The sequence below is a fragment of the Lucilia sericata genome, unplaced genomic scaffold (assembly GCF_015586225.1).
Source record: "Lucilia sericata isolate MDLA Ls3-8-SP2 unplaced genomic scaffold, ASM1558622v1 Contig000193F_arrow, whole genome shotgun sequence".
NCBI classification, from domain to species: Eukaryota; Metazoa; Arthropoda; class Insecta; order Diptera; family Calliphoridae; genus Lucilia; species Lucilia sericata.
The window spans coordinates 383,355-411,323 of NW_023994221.1; the positions used below are offsets into that span (position 1 = coordinate 383,355).

The following is a 27,969-nucleotide window of genomic DNA, read 5'->3' on the forward strand; positions in this document are numbered from 1 at the left end:
AAAAACAAGAAAAAATCTGGAAAGGAATGTTGTTTGGCTGTTCATAACAACAAAACAAAATCAGCCGTTTTCAAATGCAAACGATATTATTAAAGAGGCATTTAAGTTAAGACAAGATATTGAAATGAATTACAAAAAAAAAGTTGTACAAAAATTTAACGACCTAAATATTATTAACAGAAAGAAACGGTTGTATAAGTGTGTTTTAAAATAATCACCGCTGGCTAAACTCATAAAAAATACTTATACATGCATATTTTAAGATAGTTATGGTTCAATAATTTAAATATATTTATTTATAGACACTTTATACCTTAACATACCACAATCAAAAATGCTGATTTTCATGTTACACTGTTATGGTCAACCGATAATTTTGTTTTTATCGGTGTGGGAAGTGCTTTTGAATAAACTTCAAAACTTTTTAATTGAACTTGGCTGTTTGTTTATGTTTTTATGTATTATTTCTTCCACTATTAAGTATTCATTTCTGGTTTTAATTTATTGATTACAGCAAAAAAAAAAAACTATTTAAGCTTCATTTGCGTTTGTTTGTTTTTGGTGTCTGAAATGAACGTAAAATTTATTTATTCCGTAATAAAAAATGAAAAAATAGTAAAGAAAAATAACTAAAAAATCTACTTACTTAAATTGCACTTGCGTGTGGGAGCCTTTTTAAAAATTGTGTATGAAGCATTAAGTTATGAGTAGTTAAGTAGACAACATTCATACAACAAAATGCTCATTCAACACTACCGCTTCACAAAAATTTTGGTTTGAAAAACATGTTAAAAAAACGAGTTGTTAGTAAAGATATGGTTGCCAAGTGTTTAAAGATATTTTTACATCTGGGTTAATAAACTGCCCAACTAACATTTAGATGATCAATCAGTGAACAAAGTTTTTAACTCCTTTTGATGACCTAAAAGTTTTTAAAACGTTATTCGAAAATGATCCCTAATATGAATGAAAACTGGTTATTTGAAACACACAATAACAATATATACAGCAATCTTAAAGTAATCATCATTGTGTTTAAAATAAGATGGTTTTCAAAATTATATGGTGATCATATTTCACGCACTTGGAAGATCTAAAATTGTTTCTTATGTAATTATTTTTGTTTGTATGGAACAGCAATACTTACACTTAAAAATTAATCAAAATCGATTTAAAATTTAGTCGAAACTGATTAGAAAAGGGGCTCATAAAATACTCTTTTAGAAGAGTTGGCAAAAAATTGTGTTTTATTCGAAAAACAATAACAAATATACAACAATCATAAATAGATCATTCAGGTGTTCGAAATTTTATTGTTTATACATTTATTTTTGTAATTATATTTCGCTCAGTCGGAAGATCAAAAGTAGTTTTTGTTTTTAACAGATATAAAAATAACTCAGAAAAGACTCAAAAGTTACTAAAATATGATTCGAAAAATATTCTAAAACAACCAGTAAGTCGACTCACTAATAACTCAAAAAAGACTTATAAATGAGTCGGAACTAATCAAAAGAAGTACTCATAAAAGACTCTTTTAGAAGAGTCGTGGCTAGGGTACTATTTTCTACCAACGAAAGTATCATTTATGATCAGAAAATGAGCGCATATGGGGTCATTTTAATCATGCAGAAGTGTCATATATGATTCTAACTAGATAATTCTAACTAGATACATACAAGTTAATGTCGTCAAACTTTTATAATGCAGTATATAAAGGCTTTAAGTTTATATAAGTACCCAGCATAAATGTACATAGTCAAAAACTTACTTTTCAATGACAACTACATACTGTCTGAATTACTTACAAGGAGTCTTGTTATGACTTACAAATAAAATAATATGTAATACCTGATATAACCCCTCTAACAGTAAATCAGTCAATCAATTCCTCATGTTTAATAGAGTTCGGCCTTAATTGACCCGAGTCTCCAAAGTTGTCCTAATGCTCATTTAATATCAAATCAGCATAAATTTGGTAATGTCTTATAATTGTAACCACTAACCTAGTAACATATATTTCAAATGTCTGATTACATAGTAGTCTAATAACGTCTTATTAATAATGTGTTAATTAAATACTTCACAATTCATTAGTAATCTTGTCTGTGAAGCTATAGAAACCGTCTATATTACTTGCAAGGAGTCTTGTTATGACTTACAAATAAAATATTATGTAATACATGATATAACCCCTCTAACAGTAAATCAGTCAATCAATCCCTCTGGTTTAATAGAGTTTGGCCATAATTGACTCGACTCTCCAAAGTTGTCCTAATGCTTACCTAGTAATATACTTTTCAAATGTCTACTACATATCGCCCTGATTACATAGAATTAGTCTAATAACGTCTTATTAATAATGTGTTATATAAAGACTTTATAATTAATTAGTAATCTTGTCTGTGAAACTATAGAAACTGTATATGGGCAATTCCATACGATTGTATGGGACATTCGCACGCCTTCAGAGTGGTATAGATTTTGTAAAATTAGGAGTATTTGGAAAACAATTTTGTCATTCTGTTCCATTTAAAGAATACTATATTTGCAAAAGGAATCATCCCATTCGGAACCTTGTTTTCTAAAATATGGATTAAAATATGGCGATATCATACGTGACAAAAAACGGAAGTGTTTTTAAAGTACATGTAAATATTTACGAAAATCTGCGAATTCTGTAGGTGTATCTTTTTTGTTTTAATTTCTTACACTATGGGAAATATTTTTCATTAGTAATCCATAATTTTTAAATAAAAAAAGAAATTAATATAATTTTATAATGAACATATTTAAATATCGTACGTGACACATTGTATGTGACAGATTTTTCTCCTGATTTTTTTTAGGTTATAAAATATATATATTGGAAATATATGCATACACACACTTCAACAAATCAAAAGGAGTAGGAAAGTGCAGTCGAACATGACCGACCTATATACATGTTTAAGCAATTTATAGATAAACATAAAAAACTGGAGTTATATGCCGACTAGGGTCAAATATGGACCGATCCTTATAAAATTCTAGGGTGTGATTTTAATTCATATTAAACTTATTTGTGCCAAATTTTATCATAATACTAGTGATTAGAGGTGAGTTACGGACGTTTAAGTGTTTTTCTGAAATTAAACTTTGAATGAAACTAGGGTCAAATAGGTCCAATCGTTATGAAAATCGGCACAAAGGTTTAGGCTTATAAACATTTTAGATCTGCCGATTTTTGAATTATGAGCTAAAAATATTATAAAAATATTTTCGGTTCTGTTTGTATGGCGGCGAGGTATAAAAATAGACCGATTTCAAAAATTTTCACCAGTCTTCGTCTTTGGTGCTACAAAAGATCATATACTAAATTTTGTTGAATTATCTTCAAAAATGCAGAAGTTATAAGGGTTTTATTTTTTCAGTCGTGGTTTACCTTTTCATGTAATTGCCCATATGTTTTTCATACGAAAATGTTCACATTACTGTTTTGGTCGGATCAACGACGATATTTCCAAACACTTGGCAACCCTAAATGCATTTTTAAAACAACAAATGCGCGCCGGCGCAAAACACATTAAACTACATAGTTTTTTATTTAATAAAGCAACAACAACATCTAAACTCGTTTAAATTATGTGCGTGCACAATTAATGTCAAAAAATAGAAACTTTTGTTCATATTATGATTGACTTCCGCCAAATACTCTATGACTGTCTGACAGACTACAAATGCAGACGTAATAAATACAAAAAAAAACATAAAAACACCTTAATGCAATTGAATAGATACATTTAATGAATGTATTTAAGTACAACATATGTATGTACATAAGCGTGTATAATTTTGCAGTCATTAGTACTGAAAGTTCTCATAAACTTGAAACAAATCAAAGAATTAAAAAAAAAACAACAATATTATATGGGCGGATATTTAGTTGTTTTATTCATTTTTATATTACTGACTGTCAGTCTTCATCATCCAACGAAAAAAAAGTAAAATTTAATAACAAAAACACAACATCATAAAAACACCTACACTTTTATTTTTTGAAAATTTTTACTTTGCTAACTGGTCTTTTGTAAAAGTTGTTGAACTTTATTTTTTCCAGCTTTTAAAATTAAACTTAAACCTTTAAAAAATACGTAGGTTTTGGTTTTTTTTCTTTTTTTAATGAATATTTTTTTTGAAAACTTCTTCAGTAAAATTTTAAATATTGTATTTTAATATCTTATCGTTCGTTTACATTTAATCAAAACACTATTTTATGTTTATGCGTGTTTTGAAAAATGCCTATATTGATAATATAGTTGGAAACTATAAAAAATTGTTTCAGAAAAACAAAACACCATCATTTAAACTACTATTGATTGTTTATGTTATTTTGATATTTTTATGGACTACATGTAGTCTCAAGGTTTTAGTTCATATACATACATTATTTAAAAAATAAAACGCCTACTAAACCCCCAAATTTAAACAATGTAAACAAATTCGGCACGCACCATGTGTGTAAGACAACAGAAATTTAAATAATAAAACATTTATTTAAGTAAAATAAATTGTTTATATTTTATGTCATATGTGTTTTTTTCTTTAATAAAAAATAAAACATTTTTTGCAACATGTATAAGTTTTGTCAGCAACATGTTTATTTTGATTGAGTTAAGGTTTTAATAGATTTTGTCCAGTTAAATTATTTTTTGCCAATATGAATAAAAATTCTAGACGATAAAACAATTCAATTAAATTGCCTTCCCTTTGCCTTGGCAAAAGCACCCGATTGTTAATCATGTTTCTAGCAACATGTTGGTGAGCTAAACCGCAATACATACTTATACTTATGTCCCAATATTAATATCAAACTATTTATTTCAAAATAATAAGAAAATTTAAAACAAATTACATGTTAAAATTAATCTTTTTTGTCAAAAAATATTTTCCAATTTATATGGACAGCAACATGTTGTCATACAATAATAATATTAATACACAACAACAATTACTATTGAAAAATGTTTTTAGGAACATGTTACCAAAAATCGAAACTTTAAATCTATACATTATTATGTTTGTGATTAAACAGTGCAATTTATAGCAAAATCATCCAAATCGTCTGAAATGTTTCAAATGACCAAAGTGTCCTACTTTGGAATCTCTGATTGGTCTATGAAATTACAATATACATACATAACTATAAACTTACCGATATCAAAGGGGGTGTGAGTTGTTACTGAAATCGAATCAAATGTTTAAGATTCAGATTTTTCCGAAATTCCTTTTTTATCTTTACCTTTCTCTGTAAGAATATCAATAAAAAAAGTTTGCCCCGTTAAAAGCAGACAACTTTCGAACATAAGTCGAAGTGCTCTACGTGAAAACTTGCCACGTTGTGCTTATCGGTAGATAGATTTTTGATCGTGAGAAACTTACTTATATCGAATTTCAGCGCTAGACGCGTATTTTTAAACCAGTAATGGGCGTTAGTCATTTTTTGGAGGGGACCATATATGAGGGGTAGGGTCATATATGGGCCGATCCTCATGAAAGTGGTAGAGAGAATTTGGCTCATATGAAACTTATTTATGTCAAATTTCATCGCTATACTCGTATTTTTAAAACAGTTATGACTGTTAAAGCTGTTTTTTGGGGCGCCAATTATATGGGTGCTATGCGAAAACATGGACCGAAAGTGCTTATTTTCAATACCAAACAAACTTTACCTATAAGAAAATGTCAACTCTCTAGCTCTTTCCGTTCGGACTCTATCGTGCTTTCAACAGACAGACGGAAAGGCATGACTAAATCGTCATAAGGACCCAGAATATATATAATTTTATGATCAATATTTCGATGCGTTACAAACAGAATGACAAAATCAATATACGCCCCCATCTTTTTTGATAGTGGATATAAAAACATCACTCCCGTTTACAACCACGCAAATGGGATGGCCTCTGATGATTCTGTAACAACACCTAAAGACGTTATCGGTATCCATCAAATAAGACTTGTTCTTACTCATAGATAACTCACTGTGCCAAATTTTATATGAACAAAGTACCCTAACAAGGAAGGAAAATTCAGTGCTATCACTTACCATAAGATACCTTAGGTATATAAGATACCTTACATCAATCACCATCCAACCCAGCAAACTTCTCATTTATCTGATACATTTATTGAGAAAAATATGATAGTGATGCCCTCATACATTCATTCCATATCCATATACAATTGACACCAACACATATCGAAAGCTTAGTAGGGTTCCATAAATCAACTTTCGAATAATCGAACAATCGACTTTTTGTCGAAAAAAGTCGAAGTCGACTATTTTGTTCCAAAAAAGTCGATAACTCGACTATCGTTTGTGGAAAAAGTCGAAAAGTCGACTTTGTAAATAAAAGTCGAAAAAAGTCGAAGAAAGTCGAAAAGTGGTAAAAAGTCGAAAAAATTCGGAAAAAGTCGAAAATAGTAGAAAAAAGTCAAAAATAGTCGAAAAATTTTAAAAAGTGGGAAAAAAGTCAAAAAATAGTCGGAAAAACTCGAAAAAAGTCAAAAAATAGTCGAAAGAAGTCGAAAATAGTCAAAAAGTCGAAAAGTCGACTATTTATAAAATACTTAAAGTCGAAAAGTCTAAAAGTCGACTTTTAATTAAATAAAATAAGTCGAAAAGTCTACAAATCGACTTTTCATAAAATGCAAAAAGTCGACTTTTAACTAAATAAAAAAGTCGACTTTTCGTTTCAACTATAGAACGCTAAAGCATAGTCCCACAGTTATTCCTCTGAGGGATATCTGTTGTCTCGGCAACAGCACCGAACTTAACCCGAATTATATACTTCACCATGCATCAGTCTTTTAACCAACATTCTCTTCCCACGCAGAGACCACTTAAAGGTCCATTAAAAGCGTGAACAGTGTTTATAGAGCTAATTGAAGCCCTGATTTGAATTTAATTAAATTCTGGGAAATTAACATTTAATTTAAATTCTTATTTTCAAGTTAGGGTTTATCAAGTTTAAGCATTAAGCGCTTCAATTAAATACCAACATTGGAAATTAAATTGTTGTAATACCATGAGTGCATACTGTGACTTCTATATAATTTAAAACCCATTTAATTTACAAAAAATTAATATTATAAACATGTTTCAGATTTCTAACTAAACAATGTTGCTGACAACTTGTTGCGTTAAAAAAAAAACTAGAGCAATGTTTAAATAAATTAATTAAACGATAAAACAAAAAAGAATTAGTCACTTTTTTTTTGCAAAATGCGTAGTAGAGGTAAAACTTTTTTGGCAACCTGTTGTTGTCTTAAAAAAAAGACACAAAAACACAATTTTACAGTTGCAAACAAACACCTGTCTTAATAAGTATTATCTATAAAACGAAACACACCTAAAAGTTTATTTTTATAAAAATTATTTTTAAAAGATAATATACAAATACTAAACAAATATAGTTAATTTTATGCAAAATCATAATTTTTTGTGGTTAAATTTATTGTTGTTTTCGTAATACTATGCGGTGGTAGTTGCAGTTCATTAACCACAGGCAAAAATCAGCACAAAAAAAGACATTAACGCTATATAAACAAAATTTTGTAAAAATATTAAATTTAGTTATTTTAAAGTTTTATGTATTAAATACAGCCGGTAATGGCCGAAATAAACTAAATGTATTTTTAAAATGTTCTAAAAAAATGTCTTGGATACTAAAGGTACTTTCATTACTTGCATACAAAGTATGTACATCATGTCTAGTTTTAAAACAAAGTATTTTTGGCTAACAAAAAATAAAGCCAAAAAACACTAACGCGTTGGTTCATTGTTCATGAGTACAATTACAATTAAAAGTAGAACACTTTTGTTTTGTCATTATTTGTTTTCAAAAGTAAACTAAAGTAAGAAAAAATGTATTTTCAAACAAAACTAAATTTACTTGGCATAGATAAAACAATAAATAGAATATGTTGCAGTTACAAATACACTCTCACTCTTAAGTTTTATTCAAATAGAAAATTTTGATTTAATGAGGTTTTTATTTAAATTTTTTATTTTATTTATATTTCATAAACAAAAACCACTTTTATTCATTCATAAAAAAACAAGTAAGAAATTATAGTCGGGGGAGGCCGACCATATAATACCCTACACCTTTGACAAAAATATAATGTGATTTATTTGCCATAATAAAGCATTTAAATTGAATTGTACCTTGCCTCAGATATACATACTTAAGCCGTTTATTGTTGAATAAAATTGTGGACATTTAAGTGAAATTTTGATGGGGGCTTTTCATAGCGGCTAGGGTCATATGAGGACCTATTATTATGGAATTCGTGAGGGTCATCAAATCTTGTATAGAACTTGGTTTTTGCAGCTTTTTTTCTAGATATGAGTATATTAAACATAATTATGAACTTAAAAGCCCTATTCGGCGGGTTCAGTTGTATGGGGGCTAGGTGAAATAATGGACCGATGTAAACCATTTTCAACTGGCTTCGTTTACGGTACCATAAAAGATCATGTGCCAAATTTTATTGAATTATCTAAAAAATTGCTACCTGTAGTTTGATTACAAAGTTTAAAAGCCCTATTCGGGGGTTCAGTTGTATGGGGGCTAGGTGAAATGATGGACCGATGTTAACCATTTTTAATAGACTTTGTCTACGGTACCATGAAAGATCATGTGCCAAATTTCATTGAATTATCTCCAAAATTGCTACCTGTAGTTTGATTACAAAGTTTAAAAGCCCTATTCGAGGGTTCAGTTGTATGGGGCTAGGTGAAATGATGGACCGATGTTAACCATTTTTAATAGACTTTGTCTATGGTACCATGAAAGATCATGTGCCAAATTTCATTGAATTATCTCCAAAATTGCGACCTGTAGTTTGATTACAAAGTTTAAAAGCCCTATTCGGGGGTTCAGTTGTATGTGGGCTAGGTGAAATGATGGACCGATGTTAACCATTTTTTAAAGACTATGTCTACAGTACCATGAAAGATCATGTGCCAAATTTCATTGAATTATCTCCAAAATTGCGACCTGTAGTTTGATTACAAAGTTTAAAGGCCCTATTTGGGGGTTCAGTTGAATGGGGGCTGGGTGAAAAAATTGACCGATGTTAACCATTTTCAATAGGCTTTGTCTACGGTACTATAAAAGATCATGTGCCAAATTTCATTGAATTATCTCCAAAATTGCGACTTGTAGTTTGATTACAAGGTTTACAAGCTCTATTGGAGGGTTCAGTTGTATGGGGGCTAGGTGAAATAATGGAACGATCTCAAGGCTTCGTCCCTGGAACAATAGATGATTATGTAGCAAATTTCATTGAATTATCTTCAAAATTGCGACCTGTAGTTTGATTACAAGGTTTACATGGACGGACGGACGGACGGACAGACGGACGGACATAGCTAAATCGACTCAGAAAATGATTCTGAGCCGATTGGTATACTTTAAGGTGGGTATAGGACCAATATTATTGCGCGTTACAAACATCAGCACAAACCCAATATACCCTCCCCACTGAAGTGGTGTAGGGTATAACAAACTATTTTATTAAGATTTTGTTTTAATATTTTGTTCGTTCGTTTTAAATGTTTATGGTTAATGTAAACACAAGCATGTGTTTTTAGTTATTTTTTTAAGAACTACTCGAAACAGCAGCCTACCTACGTACAAATACTTATAATTATTATTACCAACTTGTGATAATGATGTTTGGATACATTTTTTTTAATTTGGGGCCATATGTGTGTGTTTGTATGTCAGTGGGCATTGCCAAGCAAACAACTTCACATGAAGATTTATTTGCTTGCATAAAACGTCATTTCTTTTTATAAATATTTGTTTTTATTATGTTGTCTTTTATCAAATGTCTTCAGTTGTTGTTGACAGTTTTATGTGTTATTTAATTTAATTTGAAATTTTTACCAGGCCCCCACACAATTTAAGGATAGATAAGGGGTTTTTTAAATCTTTTTACTTTTTCTCGGAAATTTTCCATGAAAAGAAATTTTTTTGGAAATTTTCTGTAAAATATAATTTATAGAAAATTTTCTATAGAAAGAGAAAATAATCAAAAAATAACATAAAATTTATCGATTTCTATGAAAATAGAAAATTATTGAAAATATTTTCAAAAAAGAGAAATTTATGGAAAATTTTCTATAAAACTAGAAAATTTATAAAAACTCTCTATAAAAAAATAAAATTTTTGGAGAATTTTTTATAAAAATTAATGTTTATAGAATATTTTCTATAAAAAAGAAAATTTATCGTAAAATTTCTATAAAAAATGTTGACAATTTTCTATAAAAATAGAAAATTTATCGAAAATTGTCTGTAAACATAGACATTTTCTTATTTTCCTTTCTTTTATTAAAGTTTAATTTTGATATTTTAACTAATTGAGAACATTCATCAAATTACAATAATAAATATTTTATTTTTTTATTTATTTTTAGCAGTTTTAATATGAATGGCAATGAATCAGTGAATACAGCTTATACTGTTTAGATAAAAATATTAATCGTAGTTTTACATCACTTACAACTTAATCGGGTTGTATAAAAATTACCGAGAGAGAGGGAGAGTGAGAAAAAAAATCCAAGCAAACACAATTACAAAAGTATTAATACAAATATTTTTAACGTCATGATTAATACCCCTAATACCAATAGTATTAATATTAATGGCATAATGGAAACATATGATGATAGACCGATAAGTATGTATGACAATCTAAATAATATGACCACAAATATGAATGCAACAACAACGACGGCGGTGGCGGCGATAAACAGTAGCACACCTAAAATAACAAAAGCGCCAACAATGGCAAACACAAATGCAACAACGGTAACAACATTAACAGCAACACCACCACCAGCACCATCAACGTCATCGAAAACAAATGGAGCAGCACATTCAACGCCCTTTACAGATATTACATTTAAATTTAATGAAAACAATAATATACCGCAATTGAAACTACAGCAACAACAACAACAACAACAATTGCCAATAAATGGCAATCGGAACTTGAATGAAATACCTCCCAATACAGGTAATAATGCAGCTGTATATGCGACACCATATAAAACATCAGCTGCTATAAAGCCAGTAATAACCACCGCATCACCAACACCTCTAACAGCACAGCAACAACAACAAACACAGCACTCTCCAGCAGAAATAACAACAACCATAACAAATACTTTAACGTCATCACCTTCGTTATTACATACGAATGCAACAATACCAGCAACAACAACAACATTAACACCACCAACATCAGCAACAGTAGCTATAATAAACTCAGATACATTCAATAGTTTTAATCGACCGCTTAGTCAACATTCACAATCGGAACTAAACGATACAAGTCATAGCATTGCTGCAGTGAAAGCAGCTCTAAATGAAGCTAAATCAAAATTCTTTGGCTTAAATGGTTATGCCGCATCACAGTTACAAGATCATCAACATAATAATTACGACGACGATAACTACGCTGAAGAATCTCCAAATCATCAATTACTGCCATTGGATGATCAACAACAATCAATTCCGTTCACACATCAAGTTCAACAGCAACAACATCATCAACAACAAGTACAAAAACCCCAACCAAAATATCAAAACATACCAGAAAATAGTGCAATATTTCGTAATCAAAGTACAGGAGTACCGGCTGCTCCTCCTCCAGAACTGCCACCAAAACCCATTGAATATCAAAATCTACAACAGCCCACAGCATCAACAAGTTTACACACTACACCCGATCATTTTAGAAAAATGCCTGCTGGAACCGCGAGCTATAATCAAATATCGTTGAACGATATAGATACTTCAGCTTCCCGATCACAGGTAAGTTATAAATTGAAATTTGGTGGATAGATAGGTAGGTAGATAGATAGATAGATAGATAGATAGATAGATAGATAGATAGATAGATAGATAGATAGATAGATAGATAGATAGATAGATAGATAGATAGATAGATAGATAGATAGATAGATAGATAGATAGATAGATAGATAGATAGATAGATAGATAGATAGATAGATAGAGATAGATAGAGATAGATAGATATAGATAGATAGATAGATAGTAGATAGATAGATAGATAGATAGATAGATAGATAGATAGATAGATAGATAGATAGATAGATAGATAGATAGATAGATAGATAGATAGATAGATAGATAGATAGATAGATAGATAGATAGATAGATAGATAGATAGATAGATAGATGATAGATAGATAGATAGATAGGTAGATAGATAGATAGATAATAGATAGATAGATAGTAGATAGATAGATAGATAGATAGATAGATAGATAGATAGATAGATAGATAGATAGATAGATAGATTGATTGATAGATAGATAGATAGATAGATAGATAGATATAGATAGATAGATAGATAGATAGATAGATAGATAGATAGATAGATAGATAGATAGATAGATAGATAGATAGATAGATAGATAGATAGATAGATAGATAGATAGATAGATAGATAGATAGATAGATAGATAGATAGATAGATAGATAGATAGATAGATAGATAGATAGATAGATAGATAGATAGATAGATAGATAGATAGATAGATAGATAGATAGATAGATAGATAGATATAGATAGATAGATAGATAGATAGATAGATAGATAGATAGATAGATAGATAGATAGATAGATAGATAGATAGATAGATAGATAGATAGATAGAGATAGATAGATAGATAGATAGAGATAGATAGATAGATAGAGATAGATAGATAGATAGATAGATAGATAGATAGATAGATAGATAGATGATAGATAGATAGATAGATAGATAGATATAATAAACCTTAATTGATAGTAGAAAAAAATTTTTTTTTTCTTTAATTTTACCACGAAGTCATTTTTTAAAACCGGTTATTGTAAAATTATCAAAGATCAAATTTATTAAAAAGTAAATAATGAAATAAAAACGTCATATGAGATGAAAATTACAGTTTTGAACTATAAATGCTCATGCTTGCGGAAATGAGCACTATGATTTTTTTAGGTAACATGCGAGCGCAATTATTAAGTAATAATCAAAGTATTTATCAATAAATATATCGATATAAATTTTTAAATCAATTTGATATGTATGTTGAGCAAAATTAATACATATTATTTGTAACACGAGTATATAATTTAAAAGCAATTACAAAATCATATTTATAAATTATTGCAAAAAAAAAAACTATTTACTTAATGTCGTAATTAAAATGAAAAGTATTAACAATTGTTAGTAAACATTATTATTATTATTGTTTCTATATAACTATTATATACGAATCATTATATATCGCTCACTGCACCAGATATTACAAAATACCAAAATGGACATTAACAAGTAAAGCTATAACCGGAGATTGAGATAGTGTTTTCTTAAATAAAAAAAAACTCTGATTATTTTTTTAATTTACAACAAAATGCATAATTGGTTGAAATATACATAAGATAAATCCCAAAACCCCATATTTTCAGATATACATATGTATGTATGAATCTAGAACTCATACACAGTTTCTTCGTAAACATAATGTATATCAAATGAAAGGTCTTGCGAATGTCGTTCATTTGTTGTACATGTAAAGTTTTCCAACAGATTTCTGTGTTTAAAAAAAATGCAAATTAGTTTTAATTTTAAATTACAAACATTAAGTTGTGACGTTTTGGTGCTTAATGAACGATATGTTTGTATAAATCAAAGGTGAAAAGTGCAGACAATTAAAATCTTTACAATTTTTATTACTTGCTTATTATACCGATTAACTAGTGAGAGCTTTAAATGTGTTTTTATAGCTCAGAAATATTAGTCTTATACCTAAAAGTATATCAATATATTCAGATTTCATAAGATTCCTAAATAGATAACACGCCTATTATGTAGCGCAATTGAAATTAAAACGTTCTAGATAGTCACAGAAAGCAGAAAATGTTTAAGAATTACACAGGTAAACAAATTTTTAACCCAGACACCAAAGTATACTTGTCTGAAGGATTGAGTAGTCTTCCGAATCTGAATCCTTATAATTTATCCATCAGATCACGTTTTTTTAGATACCGTGACATTAATTTTTAAAATCCCCGTTTTTGGCCATATTTATTTGAGATTTTATAACATGAAGATGAGACCTTTATTCATAAATTTTGTTCTATCATCTAAAAGTCTAATCTGTCAAACATTTACGAAGATTTTTTTTAGAATTTTCGCCATATACTTTTTTCGCCAATATTGTCCATTAAAATAAATTTGTTTGGAATTTATATTTGTAGGTTAGGATATCTCAAGGATGGAAGAAGATATTACAGAGGTTAAAGTTATATTTTGAAGTCGATGGATTAGACTTTCAGATGACATAACAAAATTTATAAATAAAGGTGTCCTCACTCTGTTAAAACATCTCAAATTGTCCATAAACGTTCTTTTTTTAACTTTATGAAAACCTGATCTGAATCCAGATTTGGAATCAGCGCAAGTCAATTTGGAAAAGCATACATTGGTCGTTGGGTTTTGACTTTTGTTCAAATTTTGTTGGCCTGTGTTATTTAAATATAAACTATTCATAGTATGAACTTAATACTGAATACAAAATTTATGTGAACGTTTCTAGAAATTTTTATTAAAATAAATTTATAAAAATGCATACATACATCTAACCCTTGAATTACAAGATTGAGTTCTAAGTCGGAATTTAGTATTAGGACTAATGTCTATGTATTAGAAGGATAAAAAACCTAGAAACTCGAAATTTCTAGTTTTTCGGCTCAAGACGTGAAAATTGAGTTCAGCGAACATGGGTTGAAACCCATATTAGAAGCAAATCGTTTCTTTAACTAACCCTTAAGTATTTTAATTGAATGAAACCCAATGTGAAACATCCAGGGCTTAAGTGGGCCAAACCCACAAAATTCTTAAGATTAAAAGATATTACAACACATTTTCTTCCATTGTTCTATAAAGAAACGAAATGTCTTGGTAATAGGTTTACAATAGACTGAAAGTTACATACATATATGCAGCTGTGACTTAGGAAACGATTACGATTTCGACTATAGCAATGACACTCGTAATAAGGAGATGATTCTACAGTTATCGTAGACAAAGTCGGTAAAAATCTTAGTAAATCCAAATCTACAACGATCATCATTTCTTATTTATGTAATCTTCTTTATATTCTTTGTTCCTGGACATAAATTAAAAAATCTCATAAATTTTTATTTTTCTCTTTGCAGACCGTCTATATGGCCACAACAGTACCACAAAATATTAAAGGTAATAAAATCGCTGGACGACATACACCGACAAGAAGCAGTTTGCGACATAGTCGAATGCTGGTGGTAAACAATAAAAGTTATGAAGGTAAATATCTGAATTTTACAATCAAATTAAAGAAAACTTACCAACACATATCATTCTTCCAGCAGAAGTACAACATCCCAATCCCATGGGTTTTCAACAGCCAAATCTTGCCCGTTGGTTATTAATATTACAAATTATCATTGGTATTTTATTGTTAAGTTTATCGACATGGATATTTTTCCTAACACCAAATACACCAGTACAAGATAACCCCTATTGGTGTGGTTTAGTGGTAAGTGAAAGGAATCGTATATATTTTGTAAGAAAATTAAAAATTATTTACTTTTCTATTACAGTTGTTAATAACGGGTATTATAGGCTTAATAGTGATACGTTATCAACGTATTAAACGAGCTAAAACTCGAGAGCATTGCTTTATGTTTTTACGTATGGATTCCTATGTACTTTCATTGCTGTCCGTTTTACTCTGCTGTGTGGCTTTAATATTTGCCGCCATACATTATTGTCGCCTCACTGCAGCGGATACAAAATGTAAAAGTATGAATCTTTTACTGGAACATGGTTCATGTATTTGCACTTTTAATGCCCCAACGCCAACAGTAAATGCAACAGAACCCTTGTTAAACGAAACTTCCTACGAAGAAGATGACGAAGAGGAAATAACGGATAATAGTTATAATGTGGAATATCGGTAAGTTTGTTAATGAATTATTTTCATAATTTCACACACTTTAAACAGGCAACTTATTTTTAAACAACATGTTTACTATTTTAGTGACTTAAGTTGCCAAGAAGTTACCGGACCTTGGACCTCTATATTGGGTCTATCTTTTATACTTAATTGTTTGGGCTTTGTTATTTCTTTAGCTTATATTATTTTATTAGCCTGTTGTCGAAAGTCTTCGAAACGTATTTATACAACCGTCCGTACAAGTACCTTTTAAGTTTAATTTTAACACAGACATACACACACACAAACATTATTAATTTAGTTTTACAAAAATTGAATTTAATTTAAAACAGAAATGATTTTAATATTTATAATTTTGTTTTTATAATGGTGTTTTAAATATAAGTTTTTATTTTAGTACTTAATTGAAAATAAATTTAACAATTAAATTGTATTTTAACAGAAAAAAATCAAATTTGTATTAATTTTTTAATAAACAAAACATAAATAAATAAAATATTACACTAAAAACTGGAAAAATTGTCTTTTATTCTTTAAAATAATCAAATTTGTAATAAAAACTGTTTTAAAAACCGTTAAAAACATTTGAAAATTTCATAAAACTTGGCAGCACTGTTACAATGTGTTGAAAGCGCCATCTATTGTTAAAGTTAAAGTCATGTGAAAAATCAAAAAATCGATGTGGCAACATTCCTTCAATTTTGCTAGGCCACTATCTCCGGGTGGCAACTCTGAACCAAAATTCTGCAAATTTTTGCAGTGTTACCAGATCGTTTTTCATAGTGGCCTACCAAAATTGCAGAAATGTTGCCACATCGATTTTTTGATTTTTCACATGACTTTAACTTTAACAATAGATGGCGCTTTCAACACATTGTAACAGTGCTGCCAAGTTTTTTGAAATTCAAATGATATTTAACGTATGTTTTGGCCATTTTTAAATAAAATTCTGATATTTATTGATTTTCAGTTAATAAAAATTTAATTGTATTTAAAAAAAAATTATATTTATAATTTATAAATTGTATTTTAAAGGATATTTATAAAATAATATATACTTAGTACTTAATTTAAACAAAATTTAACAAAAATACATTTTAAAAAATCTAATTTTTTCAATAAAAAGTCTTCAGCATGTTTTTAAAAATATACTAAAACATTGTATATACATATATACAAAAGCAATTTTGAATAGTAAGTTCCAGACTTTTTTTTGTATTTTTTAATTCAAATAATTATTGGAAATTTAATTTGAACACCTTAAATTGCTAAAAAATGCATTCATTTAAAACATTTTAAAATGTTCTTTTTAGACATAAAAAATACTACTTATTTTTACTTACATTTAGTTAAATGACATGTTCTGTATATGAATAATGATGTTATTAAATTTTAAACTTATTTTATAATAATTTCTGCTGGTGGCAATATACTATCGCCATATAAACAGTACCATATGCTAGAATACCAAATAGTACGATCCACCCATTCACAACCGGCTAAAACATGTCCTATGTAGGGTGAGTCTCGGGATCTAAAGTAAAATGTAAATGAAATGGTTTAATGATTGAAATAAAAGTCTCGATTTAAGTTAGGACTATAGTTTAGAGTCTAAACTTTAGACTATAGTTCAGACTATTGTCTCGCCTATTTTCAACTAGAGTTCAGACTATAGTCAGGACTATAGTCTAGAGTATATTATAGGCTATAGTTTAGACTACAGTCTGGACTATAGCTTAGACTATAGTCTGAACTATAGTTCAGGTAATAGTCTGGACTATAAATTTTCTGAACTATAATTAAGACTATACTCTGGACTATAGTTAAGAATATAGCCTGGCTTATAGTTAAGACTATATTATGGACTATAGTTTAGATTATTGTCAAGATTATATATTAGACAACTGGGCAAGAGTTTAGTCTTTAATATAAACTATGGTTTAGACTGTCTGGACTAATGTTTAAACTATAACATGTACTATAGATTAAATTTTGGATTTCAAAATATATTCTGGTCTTTAGTTAAAAGTATTGTAGAGTTTAGACTATAGTCTGGACATTGTACACTTTTGACTATAGTCTGGATTATTGCTTAGAATATGGTCCTGTCTATAGTAAGTTCTAAAGGTTATACTATAGTCTGATTGTTGTAGTTGAAACAATAGTTGGAGCTATAGCCCGAACTTTAATAGTCTGAACTGTAGTTTTGACTATAATCTGGACTGTAGTTTTGACTATAGTCTGGACTGTAGTTTTGACCATTGCCTAAATTATACTTTAGTGTAGTAAGGTCTATAGTCTGGACCATATAGTCTGAACTATATTTTAGACTATAGTATGCACTATAGTTTAGAATTTATTCTAGACTGTAGTTTATACTAAACTTTGACTATAGTTTAGACTATAGTCTGGACTATAGTTTAGTCTGAACTAAATTTGAGACTATAATCAGGTCTCTTATTTAAGTAATCAATCAATCTTTCACTCTTCAAAAACAACCACTCACCTTAAAATCTGAGTTTTTGTTTTTTCCACAAACGTAATGGCCCAACTCCAGGGAAAATCTCTTTTCTTCTCACAGCCCAAATAGGCTGTCGTATTATGCAAGAATATCTCTCTTATTATTGTAGTCTTATCGTTTTTATCCTTTTTCGATATAACAATCTTCCCATCACGCAATTCACACTGATATGCCTTAAACGATTTCGTTTTATTATCGGCAAATTTCAATTCTTTACCCGGTGTTACGGTGGCTAAATTTTTCACTGCCCTCTGTACTTCATTGAGAATTTCGATAGGTTTAGCGACGAGTACATTATTCTTACGATCATCTTCTGGCCAATATGACCAATTGAGAACAACTTCGAAAACTTTACTGTCATGGTGTAGGGGTCGTTCTAAAGTACCATTTAGTATGACTTCATGTAAGGTGACCTGATGAGTGGAGAGTTTCATTTTAGGTGCTAACTCTTGGCAAACTTCATAAGCCGTTTTGGTGGGTGAAATAGTGACATTAATCTGAGTCTTTTCCTGAAAATGTAACGAAATATTTTAGACAAATCTTAACGATTTAAAAGTCAAAGAATAATAACTACCTCTGTGGTATTTTCGGGATTGGGATTAAGAGTAATCCATACTTTTAAATCCCCTGACTTTTTAACTGTATCGGATAAGGTTTCGGCGGCAGCATAGTACTTTTGCAAACATATTAACATTTCTTGTTCTTTTTTCTGAAGAGATTTAAAAGAATGTTTTAATTTATGAAATTTTTCAACTGAAGTTATATTGGTTGTTACTTACAATTTCATCTGCTGATAAGGGGAATAAATTCTTATACAAATTTATTAAATCACACAGGACATCCGCCTCTTTTTGTGAGTAAACCATTTCCTCGGTTTGGTGACTTTGCATTAAGGTAGGTCCCCAAATCATGGTTAAGTTTTGTATGCTCATTTTATTTTTTGTCTTTTGCGAACTGATAAATGCCAAATGACCCACAATTTTCTTAAGTGTTTCACGTTCAATCACACTTAAACGTGCCAATAATTCTTTATACAAAGTTATCTTTTCGGCAGCCGTTGTTAGCTCCGATACACATATAAAACTTTCCGATAATTTACCCATTAAACGTTCAGGCAAATCACGCATAAAACGTTTCAAAACATTTGCCACATCATGTTCATTGTATTCATTGCGTGTTATTTCCACATTAAAAGCATCCGAACGAAATGCGGACATTAGTTTAAGTATGGAATTTTCAGAACCCGATTTCCGATAAATACCCTCTGACATGGAACCATGTATGTAAACGAAATTTATACATTTGTCGACAATAACGGGTACATTGAATTTCGTTAATTGTTGATCGCCTAAAGTGAAACCGTTATTGTGTGCTACTTCACGAATAATATGACGCCATATTTTTGTTTCTCGGGGAGAACTCATTATCATGTAGACAGTAAATGGTGGGGCATCTATCATAAGCATAGGTCCTGATTCGACATGCAAATTCTTTACACTATCATCGCTATCTTTGAGTACTATTAGGGGAGAAATATTGAACATAAACAGGACTGTTTGAATTAGATCTTGCTATTTTATTTTTACCTATACAACGGGCTTTTCTTAGATCCATTTTTTCCACATTACCAGTTGCTTCAGTTACAAATATGAGACGTCTTTGTGTTTTCTTTAATACCAACCAAGTGCCACTCCATTCTGAAGTTATAGAATTCTAGAAAAAATATAAAAATTAATTCCAGAAATATTTAAGAATTGGATAATTAAATTCGTTTTTCAAAATCCTTAATTTAGGACCTAAGTATTTTAATATTTTGTGGAAAACATTCATATTTTGCCAATAAATGGGACTTAATTTCGCTTACATTTTAAAAAGACTATATTCTGGAACATTGAAAGTTTATTAAACACTTTATCCAGAATTTCCTATAAAAAGAAATTTGTCGAAAATTTTCTATAAAAATACAAAATTTATCAGAATTTTATCCAAAAAGCCTATAAAAAGAAATTTTGTTTCTTGGGAATATCATGAAAAACAAGAATGGAGGTTAACAATACTCGAATACAAGTTCGAATTAAAAAAAAAAAACTCATTGAGAAAAACTGCTTCATATTATTTTAAAATTCCTATTTAGTTTTCTAAATCCTTACCTTCAAATAACACCAACCAGCTCTGTAATAATGACATGTATACTTGGTAGGTATGGCGTTAGTCAAACTCTCTAATATTTTCTGCATCCAAATACCCCTGGAAAATATAAAAAATCCATATAAAAATTCAATACAAATATTTAAATAAAACTCACCTTTCCGACTCCTTACCCACACCATACAAATGAGCAATTCTCTGCTGCTTAACGTTACCCGATGAACCTGAAGTCATTATTAAATTGGGATTTGACAAATGTAGATTAGAGGAAGAATTGCCATTTTTCGGCACTGCAGTAGTAATTTCAAAACAATAGAAATGTGTTGAATTATCCGTGACTCTACTATTGCTGACACATTGTATGGTGGTGATATATTCCAAGGGTATGGCTTCTTTAGGTGTTTTCATTTCCTGGTCGAGGTATGTCTGAAATTGACGATCCCTTAAGATGGCCTTACGATTTTGCATTTCTTTTAGAATATCCTCTACAACACCGGAGGGAAAACGTATAAGAGGACCCTCATAGCGTACCAATAACGGGGAGAGGCTAGGACGTGGTATCATTTGTAGGGTGACCTTGACTTCGCTGGGTTTTGATGGATTCTTAAAACTCGCTTTGCGTTTTAAAGCATCCATGCGTATTTTAACATTGGAAAAAACGTTCATTGTATTATTCATAAAACGGGAAGTACCCGTGCGAGTATTTGTGTTTTGTTTTTGTGCACAATCCGTTGACTTTTCATTAGCACCGCTAATAGCTTCCAGGTAGGAGGGAGGACTTTCGCCATCTTCAATGTTTTGTTCTTTATTAAAGGGATTATATCGTTTGCCGGAATTTCCTGGCTGTGTTTCTTCACTCACAAACCATTGTGAGCGAGTTTGTGAGGGTTTTGCTAAATCTACGTTAGATGATGTAATGGGGTTTTCTTCTAAGCGACTTAAGTAGGGTTTGACTCTGGCTTCAAAGTCATTATCTAAGATATTTTCTTTACTATCAGACAATAGCTGGGCATTTTGATGTACAATTTGCATTGGTTTAGAAGAGGAGGTTGGTAATGATGATGATGTTGCGGTCTGCTCTAATGTTTGTGTAGAAGGTGTGGGCAGTACTTTAACATTGGGTGTTTTAGGTTCTGCTTGCAGATTATCTTCCTCTGAAGTACACATACTAATATCATCATCGGATTTGGAATGTTCTCCTTTAACACTGCCATAGGTATCTTCTTCGAGAAGATGTTCCAGCAGTAAAAGTTGATTGCTTTTATCTGTTTTACTCAAATTTAAAGTTTTCCTCGCTAATAAAGGATCAAATTCTTCTATAATCTCTTTAGGAGGTCTTAGTACTCCGCCCACTGCTCCCATATCGCATTCATCTAATGACTCATCTTCTTCGGATATATTGATTAAAGCATTACGTGGTGTTAATATATCTTTATTGCCGGAAGCCAATTCGAAAACGTTGCCATACGTCTGTTCCTGATTGGCATATAAAGGTTCATCCATCGAGGAGGAACTATCTCGTTCTTCATGATATTCCCAAGAGTCACTACGATCTGGTTGGGAAGTTTTCATTTCTTCCTCTTTAATTTTTTCTCTTAAAATTAAAGATTCTTCACGCTCTTGCAATGCGGCCGCCTTATTTAATTCATGCAGTTCAGCAGAGTCCACATTCATGCGTAATGGTTTGCTTGATTCCTCCTCGTTTTCAATAGCTGGTGATCCTTTTCTGAGTTCAATTTCTTCATAATTTTTGCGTCTTTTTTGTCGTGCTGGCGGTTGTATGAGATTTATTTTGCCATAAGCTGGTTCATCCTCAAATTCTTTAGGCAAAGCAGGAGCTGGTATGGTGGGCATGGGTGGTGAGGGTAAGTCTAAAGAATTAATGGAACTTCGTTCAGAACTGTTGGTAGTTAAACCTTCTGCCAGTTTACTTTTCTGCTGCTGTTTGAGTAAAACCCTATTGGCTGCTTCCAAAGCCAAGGGATTGGTTTTAATGTTTGGTTTTTCCTCTGTATTCGTTTTTAAAACATCTTCATATGAGGGTGGTTCACCCAGCTCTTCGTTTCTTTTTGTTATTTTTATACTTTTAGGTACTTCATAAGAATTATCCAATTCTTGTGATCTTAAGTCATACATACCTCTTGCTTTATTACTCAGAGGACTGGTAAATGTTATGCCATTGAAGACTTGATCATTTGGCGGTAATGTTTGCGGTCTATCCACATTAAATTGTGCTGTAGCCATGTTTTCCTTATTACGATTTTTAGTTAAAGAAAAATTCGAGCCCAATTTCTTTAGACGCTGTGTAGTTTCAGTGCCAATATTCGTTAGAGCTTCGGAGGAGGTTTTAAAATTTTTATCAAATTTATGTTTGGCGCCCTTGGCTTTTAAGGCCATACGTTCTCCTATAGATTCGGTTAATAACTTTGATGTAGTACCCAACGATTTCAAGAGGTCACTAGAGTTGGCGAGAACAAAACAACAAATAATAAATACGATAATACACAATTATTTCATTTCAGTAAATATTTAATTCCAATTATGAATCACATATTATATAGTTAAAATATGATTACATTTTTTTTATTTTATTATAATACAATATTAAGTTTAAATACACAACACCACAGAAAATATTTTTTGTATTTTTACATTAGTACTCGCTTGCGACGTACATTGATGATAATGATGTGATGTTGTTTACACCACTAACAAATCAAGAATGAAAGTCCCTTTAGTTTGTGTTCTAGACACAGCACAACAGAGTCATTTACATTGTACGGGTATCCATGGAGTATTATCGCTTTAATTCTGTAATATAAAGGAAAAAAATACCCCCACTACAGTGGTTCCCAAATACAAATTATAAATGCTACATCGAATTTAATAATTTCCCAAAATTGATCATTTGTTTTAGAATAAATTCCATTTTAAAACGATATTTAAAATTCCATACTAAACGCGGTTCTAAAAGAAAAGCTTTTAAAACATATAATCTCAACACTCAGAGTATTCCAATTGTATATTTATAGACGAGACTGTAGACTAGATTATAAACTATGATATAGACTAGACTATAGACTAGACTATAGACTAGACTATAGACTAGACTATAGACTAGACTATAGACTAGACTAGACTAGACTATAGACTAGACTATAGACTAGACTATAGACTAGACTATAGACTAGACTATAGACTAGACTATAGACTAGACTATAGACTAGACTATAGACTAGACTATAGACTAGACTATAGACTAGACTATAGACTAGACTATAGACTAGACTATAGACTAGACTATAGACTAGACTATAGACTAGACTATAGACTAGACTATAGACTAGACTATAGACTAGACTATAGACTAGACTATAGACTAGACTATAGACAAGATACAGACTAGACTATAGACTAGACTATAGACTAGACTATAGACTAGACTATAGACTAGACTATAGACTAGACTATAGACTAGACTATAGACTAGACTATAGACTAGACTATAGACTAGACTATAGACTAGACTATAGACTAGACTATAGACTAGACTATAGACTAGACTATAGACTAGACTATAGACTAGACTATAGACTAGACTATAGACTAGACTATAGACTAGACTATAGACTAGACTAGGATAGACTAGACTATAGACTAGACTATAGACTAGACTATAGACTAGACTATAGACTAGACTATAGACTAGACTATAGACTAGACTATAGACTAGACTATAGACTAGACTATAGACTAGACTATAGACTAGACTATAGACTAGACTATAGACTAGACTATAGACTAGACTATAGACTAGACTATAGACTAGACTATAGACTAGACTATAGACTAGACTATAGACTAGACTATAGACTAGACTATAGACTAGACTATAGACTAGACTATAGACTAGACTATAGACTAGACTATAGACTAGACTATAGACTAGACTATAGACTAGACTATAGACTAGACTATAGACTAGACTATAGACTAGACTATAGACTAGACTATAGACTAGACTATAGACTAGACTATAGACTAGACTATAGACTAGACTATAGACTAGACTATAGACTAGACTATAGACTAGACTATAGACTAGACTATAGACTAGACTATAGACTAGACTATAGACTAGACTATAGACTAGACTATAGACTAGACTATAGACTAGACTATAGACTAGACTATAGACTAGACTATAGACTAGACTATAGACTAGACTATAGACTAGATAGACTAGACTATAGACTAGACTATAGACTAGACTATAGACTAGACTATAGACTAGACTATAGACTAGACTATAGACTAGACTATAGACTAGACTATAGACTAGACTATAGACTAGACAGACTATAGACTAGACTATAGACTAGACTATAGACTAGACTATAGACTAGACTATAGACTAGACTATAGACTAGACTATAGACTAGACTATAGACTAGACTATAGACTAGACTATAGACTAGACTATAGACTAGACTATAGACTAGACTAGACTAGACTATAGACTAGACTATAGACTAGACTATAGACTAGACTATAGACTAGACTATAGACTAGACTATAGACTAGACTAGATAGATAGACTAGACTATAGACTAGACTATAGACTAGACTATAGACTAGACTATAGACTAGACTATAGACTAGACTATAGACTAGACTATAGACTAGACTATAGACTAGACTATAGACAAGACTATAGACAAGACTATAGACTAGACTATAGACTAGACTATAGACTAGACTATAGACTAGACTATAGACTAGACTATAGACTAGACTATAGACTAGACTATAGACTAGACTATAGACTAGACTATAGACTAGACTATAGACTAGACTATAGACTAGACTATAGACTAGACTATAGACTAGACTATAGACTAGACTATAGACTAGACTATAGACTAGACTATAGACTAGACTATAGACTAGACTATAGACTAGACTATAGACTAGACTATAGACTAGACTATAGACTAGACTATAGACTAGACTATAGACTAGACTATAGACTAGACTATAGATTAGACTATAGACTAGACTATAGACTAGACTATAGACTAGACAATAGACTAGACAATAGACTAGACTATAGACTAGACTATAGACTAGACTATAGACTAGACTATAGACTAGACTACAGATTAGACTATAGACTAGACTATAGATTAGACTATAGACTAGACTATAGACTAGACTATAGACTAGAATATAGACTAGAATATAGACTAGAATATAGACTAGAATATAGACTAGAATATAGACTAGAATATAGACTAGAATATAGACTAGACTATAGACTAGACTATAGACTAGAATATAGACTAGAATATAGACTAGACTATAGACTAGACTATAGACTAGACTATAGACTAGACTATAGACTAGACTATAGACTAGACTATAGACTAGACTATAGACTAGACTATAGACTAGACTATAGACTAGACTATAGACTAGACTATAGACTAGACTATAGACTAGACTATAGACTAGACTATAGACTAGACTATAGACTAGACTATAGACTAGACTATAGACTAGACTATAGACTAGACTATAGACTAGACTATAGACTAGACTATAGACTAGACTATAGACTAGACTATAGACTAGACTATAGACTACACTATAGACTAGACTATAGACTAGACTATAGACTAGACTATAGACTAGACTATAGACTAGACTATAGACTAGACTATAGACTAGACTATAGACTAGACTATAGACTAGACTATAGACTAGACTATAGACTAGACTATAGACTAGACTATAGACTAGACTATAGACTAGACTATAGACTAGACTATAGACTAGACTATAGACTAGACTATAGACTAGACTATAGATTAGACTATAGACTAGACTATAGACTAGACTATAGATTAGACTATAGACTAGACTATAGACTAGACTATAGACTAGACTATAGATTAGACTATAGACTAGACTATAGACTAGACTATAGACTAGACTATAGACTAGACTATAGATTAGACTATAGACTAGACTATAGACTAGACTATAGACTAGACTATAGACTAGATTATAGACTAGACTATAGACTAGATTACAGACTAGACTATAGACTAGACTATAGACTAGACTATAGACTAGACTATAGACTAGACTATAAACTAGACTATAGACTAGACTATAGACTAGACTAAACTATAGCCTAATATATTATCTAGTGTCCAATTTGCTAATAATACACACACTCTTGGCACCGTTTGAGAACCTCTGTCTGTTCTTCAACTAAAATACTACAATACGACTATTGTTTAAAGTCAATTTAATTAATGTTTTCATTTCTTCCCCAAAAAAATTAAATTAATTGCATGCAGCAACTATATCACATACACTCTTGCTTGTTCTTATAGAAATTTTTTCTCGATCTAAATTTAGTACATCCCCATTTAAACGAATATTCCTTTAGCATTACAATGATATTTCTAGTGTTACATCTTAGTGTCAATGACTAACAGTTGCTTCGTAAATCGCGTGCCCTTAGTAAACAAATTTTTAGTGAAAATGAGATTTCAAGATCATCATCTGTTTTATATTATCCAGAAGTTTGTGTGTGTTTGCTAGTTGCAGTAAAGAAATTGTCATTTATTTTTAGATTATTTTTTCGAAGTTATTTTAGTTTATATATGTATGTAGGAAGACACTTTTACTGCTTCCGCTTTTGTGTCTGTTATATTTTTAAATATTTGATTGCACATATTTTATGAACACATCACATTTATCTAATGAATTTATGGTTGCGTTGGGGTAATTGTAAAAAAAATCTTTGGCTTAAGAGTTTATGCAGTGAAATGATTTACTGCTTACTTTTGGAGATGCCGTTGCAGTTGAGATTGGTTAATAATTTTCCAATTGGATTTTTAGTTGTGTGAACAATTTATCAAAGCGTAGATTTATACATATTTAAAAAGGATATATTTTCTGAAACTTTATCAAAAATACTTTAAAATCTATTTTTAAAATAGAATACATTCGAAATTGGAAAATGCAAAAAACTGGCATCAAACAAAATTGATATGGCTTGACATTAGAGTTGGTCTACTACATGCATATTTCTTCAATCTATATATCGAGAGACTATATTCTATAGTCGCTATCTCTCATTTTCATGAAAATGAGATGTTAATGGCAAAATATTGTTTTTTTAATACAAAACTCTCTATCTTTTCCAGAATTTAC

The 27,969-nt window shown here is 30.4% G+C and overlaps 2 protein-coding genes across 9 annotated transcripts in view; one reads left to right on the plus strand and one right to left on the minus strand.

Moving 5' to 3' along the window:
* The window catches only part of LOC119601849 (alpha-protein kinase 1), a 273,362-nt gene extending 256,779 nt beyond the window's left edge, over positions 1–16,583 (plus strand). Inside the window, exons 4-8 of one of the 5 annotated variants that reach the window (XM_037953042.1) lie at positions 10,475–11,876; positions 15,292–15,418; positions 15,481–15,650; positions 15,715–16,070; positions 16,155–16,436. In XM_037953042.1, the coding sequence (XP_037808970.1) occupies positions 10,665–11,876; positions 15,292–15,418; positions 15,481–15,650; positions 15,715–16,070; positions 16,155–16,323 (2,034 nt within the window). In that variant the 5' untranslated portion in view covers positions 10,475–10,664 and the 3' untranslated portion in view covers positions 16,324–16,436. Of the gene's footprint in view, positions 1–10,474; positions 11,877–15,291; positions 15,419–15,480; positions 15,651–15,714; positions 16,071–16,154 lie in introns of all 5 variants that reach the window. The other 4 variants (XM_037953047.1, XM_037953043.1, XM_037953044.1 and 1 more) reach the window with 4 other exon arrangements.
* A 583-nt stretch (positions 16,584–17,166) lies between these two features.
* LOC119601840 overlaps positions 17,167–27,969 on the minus strand; it is a 29,630-nt gene continuing 18,827 nt past the window's right edge. For all 4 annotated transcript variants that reach the window (XM_037953027.1, XM_037953026.1, XM_037953029.1 and 1 more), the window contains 7 exons: positions 20,897–23,197; positions 20,742–20,838; positions 20,178–20,304; positions 19,371–20,110; positions 19,166–19,300; positions 18,577–19,100; positions 17,167–17,604 (listed from right to left, as the gene is read on the minus strand). In XM_037953027.1, the coding sequence (XP_037808955.1) occupies positions 17,469–17,604; positions 18,577–19,100; positions 19,166–19,300; positions 19,371–20,110; positions 20,178–20,304; positions 20,742–20,838; positions 20,897–23,197 (4,060 nt within the window). In that variant the 3' untranslated portion in view covers positions 17,167–17,468. The remainder of the gene's footprint in view (positions 17,605–18,576; positions 19,101–19,165; positions 19,301–19,370; positions 20,111–20,177; positions 20,305–20,741; positions 20,839–20,896; positions 23,198–27,969) is intronic.